The 12,007-nt window shown below is 46.0% G+C and overlaps 2 protein-coding genes across 2 annotated transcripts in view; both read right to left on the minus strand.

Moving 5' to 3' along the window:
• Positions 1 to 417: 417 nt before the first annotated feature.
• LOC132954427 (ras-related protein Rab-26) lies at positions 418 to 2,544 on the minus strand. Its single transcript, XM_061026980.1, has 2 exons — positions 2,239 to 2,544; positions 418 to 561 (listed from the first exon to the last, which is right to left on the minus strand). Exons 1-2 carry the CDS (start codon positions 2,362 to 2,364, stop codon positions 418 to 420), a joined length of 270 nt encoding a protein of 89 aa, XP_060882963.1. The 5' UTR covers positions 2,365 to 2,544.
• Positions 2,545 to 3,907: 1,363 nt separating this feature from the next.
• The window catches only part of xylt2 (xylosyltransferase II), a 20,416-nt gene continuing 12,316 nt past the window's right edge, over positions 3,908 to 12,007 (minus strand). Inside the window, exons 5-11 of the mRNA XM_061065519.1 lie at positions 11,904 to 11,984; positions 11,447 to 11,663; positions 10,052 to 10,228; positions 9,702 to 9,958; positions 9,405 to 9,600; positions 7,662 to 7,995; positions 3,908 to 7,575 (exon numbers count right to left, since the gene is read on the minus strand). Coding sequence (XP_060921502.1) covers positions 7,247 to 7,575; positions 7,662 to 7,995; positions 9,405 to 9,600; positions 9,702 to 9,958; positions 10,052 to 10,228; positions 11,447 to 11,663; positions 11,904 to 11,984 — 1,591 coding nt within the window. The 3' untranslated portion in view covers positions 3,908 to 7,246. The remainder of the gene's footprint in view (positions 7,576 to 7,661; positions 7,996 to 9,404; positions 9,601 to 9,701; positions 9,959 to 10,051; positions 10,229 to 11,446; positions 11,664 to 11,903; positions 11,985 to 12,007) is intronic.

Below are 12,007 nucleotides of genomic sequence, written 5' to 3' on the forward strand. Positions count from 1 at the left end.
AACACTCAACATCACAAAGCTTAAAGCTCAGAGATCATCCACCGAGTGAGCCAAGCCGCCCTCCTGTTCGCCCCCCCGTCACAAAACATCGTGTTTGTAACAGCTTTGGAACAAACAGCAGCACACGGGCAGCTGCCACATCGCTCATTAGTGTGTTCTCCACTCAGTAATTTAATCATTGCAGTGGCATCATTAGCTTTATTAATGCCGAACACACACACACACACACACACACACACACACACACACACAGAGTGATAGGAATCGTAATTCATGCAGTGAGAAGAAACAACGTCTCACTCTGCAGGACTCATTCAAGCTGCAAACAGCCGAGAAACAAACAAAATTTGATGGATAGGAATAAAATTTTAAAAAAGTGAGGATGAGAGAATCAGGTGAGGGAGGGGGGGGGGGTGTTCAGGTGACGTTCAGGAAGGAGTCTGGACTCACTGTGAATCCGATGCCCACGGTGGAGGTGAAGGAGCCCGGGATGAACTTCCCCTGATCGAACTGAACGAGCAGAGACGTCTTCCCGACGCCGCTGTCCCCGACCAGGATCGTCTGCAGAAAACAGAGGCAGGGATGAAGATTTTCAGATATCTGCACTTTACTCAGCATCTCATTCAACTAACACACAACACAGTTATCAGGTCAAACCAACAGGTGTTGCAGTGATGGAAGCGGGCAAGAGAAGTGGTTCAGACAGAAGTGATTGTACCCGACCTAAAAAGCCTCTGCATGTTTCTAATAAGCTCCACGAGCAGAAACGTGCTCAAACTAGGATCAATATTGGAGATGCTTTTGAAAAATGGAGAGAGGTTAGAACACAGAAAGGTTTACAGACCCATGCAGAGCTGGATAAACACTGAAGCTTCAGTGTCCACCACATGGCAACTTGTGTGATCATCAACTCTAGAGAGGAGGGGGCAGGGAGAGACAGCTCTCTATGATGTTTAGAATTTAGACTGCAGTACCCGTTTTAAACAGTAGGGGTCAGAGTTACATACTGCTCCTTTAATATAAATTAAATAACAGACTGGTGGAAATATTTCCTCCTCAGCATGAGTGGAACCCAAACTGCCCCTAAAGTCTAAGTGAGTGCAGGATGAAGCTTCTGAGTGGATGAGTCACTGTTTCAGAGTTTCGGTGTTAAATCAACATATTATTATTTCATGCCTCCTTCATCAAACTTTGATGCTGCTGGCGTGTAAATGTTCTCCAGACACAGCGAGCAGCGAGGGCGCAGTTAGGATGTAGCGATGGAGGAAAACGGCGGAGGTGGAGGAGGCCGAATATGTCTCCATGGATGTTCATGAAATGTAACCTCAGAGATGTGTCATAATGAGAAAGTGGAAACATGAAACGCTCACATTATCACTGAGCAGAAATGAATCCATACGTTTCATCGACCTCCGTTTTCCAGAGATAAGGAGTAACGCTGGTTCCAGGTGAGAGACGGCCGCCACACTGTCATCCCCTACTCTCTCTCTCCCCTCAATTTTTTTGTCACGTCTCTAAATAAAGAAATCCCCCCCCCCCATAAAAATGTCATCTGTTCAGAAGAAAACATGAATCAAGAGGAACAGAAAGAGACGCTGCTGTCAGCTTCCCCAGCCAGCGGGAGGTTATGTAAAAAAGGTTTACATGACACAGTAAGTGGGACGCCGACCACCTAGTGGTTTAGTCTGGGCGGCTGTGGATCAGTGGTAGAGTCGGTCGTCTCTCGACCGGAAGGTAGGGGGTTCGATCCCCAGCTCCTGCAGCTACATGTCCGATGTAGTTTAGCCCGTTCATGCGTTTGGAAAGACACTGAACCAAGCGGCGTGTGACTGGATGAGTTACTTCTGATGGTTAAAGGACTTGAGCTTGGAAAGCGGTTTTCTAGTCTTCTGATTACTCAAAGCTCAAGTCTATTTAACCCTTACAGACGCTACAGTCCTCAAAGCGGATGGCCCGAGTTAAAATCCCACCTGTGGCTCGTTTACCTCCCTCTCCCTCCCTCTCTCTCTCTCTCCCTCTCTCTCTCCATCGCTCTCTCTCTCGCTTTCCATCTCTCTCTCACTTTCTCTCCCTCTCCCTCTCTCTCTCTCATAAAAAGCTCCAAAAATAAATAAACACAATCGGGTCAAACACTTATCACATTGAGCTGCATGTTTGTGTGAATTTTACCTGGTAAAGGTCGTTTGTAGACTCAGAGTCAGATCAACAAACAGCTGGATGTGTAAATGGTTACTTCACCTTGTGTATCAGGTCTTCATCATACGGGTAGATGATGGACGTTGGAGTGAGTCCGTCCTCTGCTGATGATCCGTACGCGCTGTCAGAGGAAACCATCGCCCTCCTCCGAGCCCCCGTGTCGACCATCCCGTTTGTCAAACCTGTTTTTTGTTTTTTTTTCTTATCCGCTTCTACACCTTCACCTCTACACGTCTTCTCCTGCAGCAGCGCCCGCTCGTTCAGGCAGTCATCGCCTCCTCCAGCTCGCCACCCGTGTTTTTATCCTCTACAAAGACGTGAAATGACCTCCAGCTGTGTTGTCATGCACGCAACAAACACGAGTAAATATTTATGTGTTATCAAAGGGTTCCGGCCCGGGACAAACAAGAGGAGGACGTTTACAGTATTTATGAAGTCGAACCATGTCGGACGCGTTCAGCACCCCGGAGAGCTCCTCTCCTCCTGATTAACATGTTCTACATCCTGCGCTTCAAAGGAGGAAACACTGCTCATAAAGACACGACCATGAACGTGTGAATGCAGCGTACATGGTTATAGAGAATGACCATAATACCAGATTCACCTCGAGTTTAAGCGGGACTGGAATAACTGGAAATAAGAGCTGTGGGTCAGGAATGTTCAAGTTCTGGTTCTTACAAGTCGGAACCAGGACTCAGAAAGTCGGAGTAAATATGGGTAAACAAGTCGACCGGTTTGACGTCACATCCTTCACTCAGCTGGTTTTTTAGAAAAATAGGACCTGAAAGTTTCAAAGTCCGAAACACTGAACTCTGAAAGTCGGAGAGATGTTGGCGGGATGAGGTCGGCAGAAACACGTCGAACCCGAGTAAATGTCGTCTTGATGGTGAAAATCTTTGGAGTAATTCCTGCAATGAATTTACATTTTTGGCTGCGTTGTGATTTTGGTTGTTGTTGTGAACATACATGACGTTTAAATAAAGTTTGAGCAGTACAAATTGAAAACTTGAGAACTTGAGCACAATTCAGAAATGGAGGAAAGATGTTCTACTTTTGGAAATGGGACTGTTGGAGAAGCACATAAAAATAACACACATGGAGGTAAATGTTGGCTGGATGGTCATCAAGGTTACATTTATTCACCTAAGTCTGGACTGCTCCAAAGTAGGGTCAGACCGATACGAGATTTTGGGGCCGATACTAATAATCGACATATCGGCCGATATCTTTCTTAGATCTCTCTTTGATCTGTAGAGATACATATATTTTTTTTTTGTGTTGATCCCTAAGATGCAGTTTATCAAACACTTGTGGAAAAGATTTATAAAAAAGACAAGATGGTCACTCTGCTAGAAAGTAACTGAGCATGTACGTGCATCGCTGCTCGACACTCTGGAGTGATGATGGTTGTTGTAATCCATATAGCGCTCTCTGCTGGTGAAAGAGAGCTGTTAGTGCAATACAAAGAAACTCAAATGTCATGCTATTTGACTGGTAAATAAAAAGATTTATTGGCGCATATCTGGGACAAAACCAGCCGATACCGATAGTCACTTGATGTGCGTATATCGGTCGACTCTTCACTCTTTGGTGAACAGAGATAATTTACTTAATAAACTTGAACACACTGACGTTAGAAGAACAACTTTCAAACGTTGGAGGGGCGTGTCTCTGAAGGGCGAGTTAAAGACGAGAGCAGGAGAGAACAAGCTTTCTTGAAGTGTTTTTTATTGATCGTCCGTCAGGATGTGGATTCTGTAAGTCCTCTACTCAGACCAGCTCGAGTCACAAACTCAAACTGTCTCACATCCCGCTGAAAGCAACAAAACAGAAACAGAGAGTCGGCTCCGTGAACAGACTGAGACACACGACATCATCAGAATTATAAGACAGCAGTTTGTAATCGATGAACACACACACACTTCCTCTCAAACAGTTTTAGAAAAATAACCTCTGATTACTCCGAGCTTCACTGAAGCGACTGTACTGTGCAAGGTAAACAAGGTCACTTCAAATGCACAACGTGACAAACCGTTCTTAAAAAAAAAACATGAAAGATTTTTTAAAAAAGGACAAACTAAGACCCAGACGGGGTTCAGTCTCCTCTGAAAGGCTTCATTGCACGTCTCTGGAAGCTTTAAATCCCGGAGTAAACATTTCCTCTTTCAGCTACGAGAAGGCCGCTTCGATTCACTCCGACACGTTAAAGTCAAAACACAAACAGACAAACACACAGCTACACACAAACAACAACATGATGAATCCTTTAGAAACAAACAATGAACCGCCTGTGAGTAAACAGAGGTTCAACACTGCATGAAGAGGACGACAAACCATTCATCATTTTAAAGTTGAAGGAGAGGCGCCACATTTTGGGAAACGCATCGACCCGTTATCTCAAGAGTTTGAATGGCCCCGGAATCGAACCCACGGCTGCTGACTCTGGCGCTTTAGGCCCCCGTGTCCACCCAGCGTTATGTCTGAGTAGTAAAGCGCTGACTGTGCGCTCAGGAGCGTTTGCATGAAGCGTTTGAAGAAGAAAAGCGCTGCACATCTGTCCTGTCTCCATGACAACAGTCTGTTGACCATGACCGCTGTATGAGCGACACTGCTCCGTTACTTTTTACTTCATGTTTTATATTTGAGATTGTTTATTTCCCCGATCAGACACGGAGCGAGGAGGATGGGCGGTAAAACTACGGGGAATATCAAACATTTGGAAAAGAGCGCCGGTGATGTGAACACACCTTTCTGGAAAGTGTAAGAAGAAGAAGAAGAATTTTCAACTCGACGCTCCGCTCAACAAAAGGCGTTGGGCGCTGAGCTTTTTTCTCCAGCCGCTGCAAACGCTCTCTACTCATTAAAAACACAAATGAAAAAAGACGCTGGCGTCCAGAAAAACACACGAGGTGGACACGAGGACTTAGTCGTCAGATTCTGCTGCTTTTTTTTTTTATAAATAAAACCTTTTGGGGTATAAATGATTGTTTGACAGAAGCAGCAAATTTCAAAAAAGTCAATTTGAACAATAATAAAATCGTGGGCCAGTGGTTAGCGCTGTTGCCTCTCTGTGAGGAGGTTCCTGGTTTGAATCCCCGTCTGACAGGAGTCTCTCTGTGTGGAGTTTGCATGTTCTCCCTGTGCATGTGTGGGTTCTCTCCGGGTACTCCGGCTTCCTCCCACAGTCGAAAGAAATGCTCGTTAGCTTAACTGCTGACTCTAAATTGCCCGTAGGTGTGAATGTGAGTGTGGCTGGTTGTCAGCCCTGTGATTGGCTGGTTGACAGTCCAGGGTGTAACCCCGCCTCTCACTCAATGACAGCTGGGATCAGCTCCAGCACCCCCCTAGTAACCCCTAATGGGAAAAAGTGGTATATAGATAATAAATGACATTATGTAATGTTTTAAATAGTTTTGTTTACATGTTTGTTTATTTAATTTTGACGCTATGTGGTGATCATCGTAGAGCGGGTTAATTAGTGTTTAAAGGTCAAGGGTCAACAGGAAGTCAGCCGGCGTCAGCAGTGCGATCACACGGTTCTTAAGCGTAAATGTGAATATAACTTTTGATCTCATCTGATCTGGATAATGATCATCATTTCATGATCACGGTCTGCTTCCTGACTATTATTACTTCCTACTGTTATTTCATTTCGGTTGACATTTTTTCTCCCATTCGCGTCAAAACGTTTCCACACCCCGACGGAGGAGGCTGAACATTTGGTTCAGACATCAGAGTGTCACGATGATAATCGTTGGTTACAGTTGGTTGTTCCTATTTTCCACAGGGTTCTCTTCCTCAGTCTGTCTGAGAGGGTTTAGATCGCTCAAATGAACGTCTGTGGTCGAGAGGTTTTAGTCGAGATCCTATTTTAGACGCATTTTGAGTAAAACCTCGTAATCTGCAGCTCGCCAGGCTTTTCCTATGACCAGCTACACAACTCAGAGTGGCTCTTTCATGCAACAATGGACGTCAAAAGACACAAACAGACAATGAAAAAAAAGAAAAAAAAAAACATGTTTAAAGTGAAATGACGTTAAAAATGAAACTAAAATCTAAATCTTAGACCCCTCCCCTTCCTTAGTTTTTCCTCATACAGGTCACAGGTGCTCAGTGATGTGTCTGTGCAGATATGTGCCTCAGAGTCTCCTGTAGGATAAAGTGATGCGACCCTTCCTCACCCTCTGTGTGACCTCTGCGTGACCTCGTCGTCTTACAGTAAAGTGCACTTCATCTGTCTGTCATATTTTACATATTTAAATGCTTCAAAACAAGCACGATTAAACGATGCAGAGGATCATCTCTGCCTCCAAATGGAGATCGAGCACAGGGAGGAGGAGCCTGTGGGCGAGTCGGGCATCCTGATGCTTTCAAAGAATCGGGAAAACTGAGCACTTAAACAAGAGTCAAACATGGCGCAGACTTAAATCTTGTGTTCCAACAGAATACCACGATTAAGGTTGTCAGGATGAACTCTGAGACCATTCTGGAAAAAAACAGAAACGCATCGATACCTGATAGAAGTCCTGGGCACCGAATGTTTGATCATCTCTCATTTTTGATAAGAAAAACTCCTGCACAGTCTGAACTGCACAAAGTTTCAGTACCGAAATGTTGCCGACGTGTTCTCTCTCTCTTTCACTTGCAGAAGTTTCTGGTTAAAAACATAAATATTACCGGACACATCTGAAGTGGTTTTTAAATGCTTGGGTCCTTTTCTAACTCTCGATCATTAAGATGAAGGGGATTGTATCGTTTTTAAACACTTGGTAGGGAAAAGTATAAAAAGATTTTGACAACCTTAAAGTTTCTCTGAAGACAGAACTCGTTTGTCTTTCCTCTTGCATACCTCTATGTGCAAAACTCCAGCATTCACATCCTCCTGTTTTCAGTCTGTTTCAAAGAGAACGTCTCGACTCCTCAGTGCAGGAAGACGTCTCGTTGTTCATGAGGCCTTCAGGGTCTGAGTCGACCTCTGAGGCGGTCTGCGGGGTCACACAGGTTCTCCTCAGTCCTCCTGTGTTTGCGTTCAGTCTCTCCTCCGGCGCTGCTACCTGATCCTGCCGTCACTTTTCACAGCACCCAGTTCAGACTTTGGATCTGGGGACAAAGCGCTCCAGGAGGTCTTGGAGCAGGGTCCCACAGCGGGGCAGGAGGAGGAAGAAGTCTGTGTGGAGCACACGTCTCCCGTGACCCAGTAGGTCCGCACGCTGCCGTCCACCCACGCCTCCAGGCTCTGACCCACCAGCTGCGCTCTCTGCTGAGCCTCCTGCAGCGCCGCCGCCTGAGGAGGAAGCTTGAGCACGGAGCTCAGAGTCTGGAAGCTCTGCTCCAGGTACAGGTTACCTGGAGGACCGGCGTGGAGCCAGCTGTCCTCGTCTGGAAACAAGGAGAGAAAAGAAAAATGAGCTTTACACACATCAGAGAGCGGAAATAACGACCATCAAAAAGCTCTGAACTCTCACCTTTACGGAACGGCTCCTTGTCTTTAAAGGTCAACGGCGTGACGAGGAACCGGACCTCAGCCACGAGCTCCCACTGTTTCAACACGCGCACGGTCCAGGTGCCGGGCCGTAGGGGGCGCTGCAGCGGCGGCTTGTACTGCGTGTACTCTGCGTCCACGTCCACGGTGATGTCATAAGACGCCGCCACCACCAGAGCCGGGTCAATCCAAACGATGGTGGCGGTGAGGTTAGGACCGCGCGCCCACTTCTGGACCGCCAGGGGTTCACTCAACGGGCCGATCAACCCGCCAAAGTTCCGGAAGATTCTTTCTTTAGGATCCCAATCCGTACCGATCTGTCAGGAGAAATAAATACAGGAAATCTGACGTCACTACTACAAATCTCTTAGCAGAATAAACATATATTATTTAATTTAAATGATCATATACAAACACTTTTTAATGTAAATACTGTAAAAACTACCTCATGTTTACTTCAGCATCTTTGCACTACTCACTACTGCACCCATTATCTTATATTATCCTATTTAGCCTTGTACATATTAGTCTTTATTTTTGTGTTTATTGTTGATATTTAATGTTATAACTTTGTACATAAGAGAGCACAGTTTACCAAAGTTAAATTCATTGTGTGTTTAAGCCAATAAATCTGATTCTGATTTTGACAAGAGGCTGTGATGTCATCTCCGTCTCAGACACACCGTCACTCGTACAGCCCGACCATTCACTCAGTTTTATCTCTAATGACGCCCGCTGTGAGGGAGGGGTGAGTGCGTTCTGTTTGTTGCATGGTGTCCCGCTTCCTTTCAGGGTTTTTTTTTTTGTATATGAATGACTCGTTGGAAGTCGCGATAGTTTCTGTGAATCAGACCGGACTGGACTCGCTCGTCTGAAGCTCCCTTTCCCCTTTCTCTGATGTTTTTGTTTACTTCTGTCCTCATTTGCATTGAACTTTAAATTTTGTTTTAAAGGCTTTATATGTGATTCTTTTGATCCAGCAGATGTCACCCTTGAGCACCAGCATGAAACCAAAGCAACTCGCGCTGCATTGTTGTGTTAGCATGCTAATGCTAGCGATCTTTATTATGCTCGTATCTTCACACTGCATGTCAATTTACCTGAAATGAGCGTGATCTAGAAACACAGTTAAGCAGTGAGTACAGTATGTTATTCTTCTTTTCTCTAGTCCCTCAATTAAACAACTTTCATACGTGAGGGGAGGAGTCAGCTGGCCGTCCCGACGATGTAAACAAACTGAAGATAGGACTCTGAAAACATCACAGACAGTGGGACTCGGGTGTTACACTCATTGTAGACAGTCATGACTCACAGAGTTATTTTCAGAGGATATACTTGATTTCTACATTTAAGTGTGAAAAATCACATATAAAGCCTTTAAAGATGGAGTCAGCAGCTTTTTTTCTACAAAATAAAATACAGACTTCTCCTAAAGTTAAGCAGTCAAATCTTTACAAAACACAGCAAGACAAAGTGTGACTGTGTCTGACTTTCATATTTAAGGTGAGCACTCTCTGAACCAGCTTCTCTCAGAATATTCTTCATCTTCTAAGTTCAGTACGTCGGGTCATTTCAGCCTCTAATTAAACTCTTCACATTTTCATATCAGGGAGAAAAATCTTCTTCTACAGCAGTTTTCTTTTTAAAGTGTTTTTATTAAAAGTTAGAACAGAGATGTCACCGTGTCGTAACCTTCAGACAGAAGAAGAAAATAAAGAACTCTTACCTCCAGATTCTTCAGCCTCTCAAACTCCTTCAGGTTGGTCTCAAGCACGAGCGTCGCCTGAGGGACCGCCCACATCTCCAGTGTCTCCCTGACCATTGAGCCCGCCGCCTGGACCTCCTGACGCACCAGGTAACCTTGGAAACGGTCGTCATAGAAGTAGAGGTGCACTGAGAGAGGGAAGCCTACTGGTTCAAACCTGCAGGGAGATAAAAAAAAACATTTCTGATGGATGAAAACTGTTTCTACTGAGAAGAGAAAAGTGGTTAACCATCGACAGGCGAGAGAGGAGTCGCATACCTGCAGGCGTCCACGCTGCTCTGAGAAGTCTGCAGGTGTTTGAGGCCGAGGCGAAAGAACGCCGTGTAGGCGGTGAGAGCGACGTCGCTGAGCGAGCCCACGCCGTCCAGCTGCTCAAACACACTCTCCCAGTACGCCTTGACGGCCACGGTGCCCGGCGCGTACTGACCGTACAGGTGAGTGTCCAGGATGTCCATGGCCTCCTGGTTCACCGACGACTCAAACTTACGGGCGAAGAAGGTCGGGCGGCTCAGTTGCTGTGAATTCAAAGAGAAAAACAGAATTGAAGCCTTTTGACTAAAAACCAAACAGGAAACAGCAGCTCTCGTCCGTTCGGCTCGCCCCTTTACCTGGATCCTGATGAGGTCTTGTGGTTTGAAGTCGTTGGGAGAGCAGCCGCACCAGTCCACGATGTGTTTGTACTGACATTTGCAGCCCAGCTTACGGTTCCAGTTTGTGACTCGCAGGTTGTTGTCGACCAGCGAGTCGCACATGTGGCTGTTCCCGAGCACAGTGTGGAAGAAGGACTGAGAGGAAGAGAGTTTGTACAGCGTTACTTGATACCTCCTGTAACAGCTGTTAATGTGTACTGTTCCTTTAAGAGATGCTGTGTTCTCATTTAATCCTTTTTTTTATTTCTTTAACAGTATGCTTAACCTGAATATCTGTATGCTTGTAAAAAGGAGGCACAAAGCTCGCACTTAGGCAGAGCATGCAAGTCATCTCCTAACATGAGATAACAAAAATAACAAAATAATGCCACAGACATAAGAGAGGGTCCATTCTATGACCTTGGTTTAATGTTATATGCATTTTGGATCTGCATACTGTGTATATATTTCTATGTATTGTTTCCTTTTCACCGCTGGGTGAAAAAAATGTAGACGGCGCCTTGTTTTTATCCTTGAAGATAATTTGAGCGGCGCTTCTGCCATGGGACGGACGCCTGTAAGTAACCAAGCTTCTGTTTTCCTTTTGCCTCTAAACTCAACAACATGAGAGTTCATGTGGACGCCATGTTGCTCATGTGTGATAAAACAGCAGCCAAACAACCGGGCTTTGAGAGGCTGATGTGTAGTTTTGTCTTCAACTCTTGTGGCGGTCGCCGTGACAGACACGATATTGTTGCCGTGGAAACACCAGATGTTACGTCAAAGGCCGCTGCATAAGGAGGCGTGAGCTGCTACTGTAAGCTGCCTGTCAATTATACTCTGATTACATATCGTCTTCCTCAGGTCGTCATGACTACGGCCAACTCAGAGGTCGTTGTAATCGGGGTGGGAGGAGTAGCAGATCGAATCACTCCCCATGATTCCCCGCCAAACTCGACGTCATCTTTTGTTATTGTTTTGATTGAGAGCCCCCTGGTGGCAGAATTAATATAACATGTTTAAGGGAAATGCCTTTTTTGTTCATGACAGGACAGTGGATGAAGAATGTTTTTTTTATTTTCATTTGTAGTACTGAAACGTCTGCAGAACCTGGTATTAACGGTTCCTAATCACTAACACGTGTTTAACTCAGAAGATGAGGGAACAACCCGCCGCAGCTTCAGAGACATGACAGCACACAGTCAAATAAACGGCGGCGTTCCCTCCTCGGGTGTCTCTGCCGCACGCTGAGCCTGAGAGAGCTTAGCGTCTTCCATCATCCTCTGAGCTGACGGCGTGGACGAGCGTCCGCGGATCGAAACTGTCGGCCTCGACTGCGGGAGATAAACAGAGCGCTGACTCGGGCTGACTCACCTCGGCGGGGAGCAGAGCGTAGGAGTAGAACTGCTTCAGCCCCGACACCAGTGCATCCTGGGAGTTGATGACGTACTCCACGAAGCGGCGGGTGAGCGCGAACCAATCAGAGCCGCCGGAGACCTCCAGGCCGTCGGGGATGCTGCGTTCGCCCAGACGCCACATGTGGTTGTCGCACTCGTGGAAGAGACGGTCGAGGCCTTGCTTCTTGATAAACCTTCAACACAGAGAGCAGCGTGAGGTCATGGCGAGGGGGAGAGACGCTGGAGTGAATAAAAGTCTGATCGAGCAGAAAGGAGGGAAAAGTCTCTGACTGATATTTAGCCCCAAACGCTGAATAACCACATAACTTCTCATGAGCTATCCCTTTAATATTTTGGGGGGAAAAAACTCTGAATAGTTTGGATCAGATGTTAAAGCGCCACCCTTAACTTTTTGTTCCAGCTGTCTTACTCACCGGGCGTTTTCTCTCCCGTGGGACTTGAGGAAGTTTTTGTCTCGTTGTTGCGACAGAAACGACACCAGCTCGTCGTTGGTCCTGCAGGCGAGAGTTTTAAAGAT

The sequence above is a fragment of the Labrus mixtus genome, chromosome 20, assembly GCF_963584025.1.
Source record: "Labrus mixtus chromosome 20, fLabMix1.1, whole genome shotgun sequence".
Classification (NCBI taxonomy): Eukaryota; Metazoa; Chordata; class Actinopteri; order Labriformes; family Labridae; genus Labrus; species Labrus mixtus.

Excerpts from the sequence above, each read along its gene's own strand:
- LOC132954427 (XM_061026980.1), bottom strand. The coding sequence starts at position 2,364 with ATGGTCGACACGGGGGCTCGGAGGAGGGCGATGGTTTCCTCTGACAGC. Across the intron at positions 562-2,238 it reads ATGAAGACCTGATACACAAG|ACGATCCTGGTCGGGGACAG; the intron begins GTGAAGTAACCA and ends TGTTTTCTGCAG.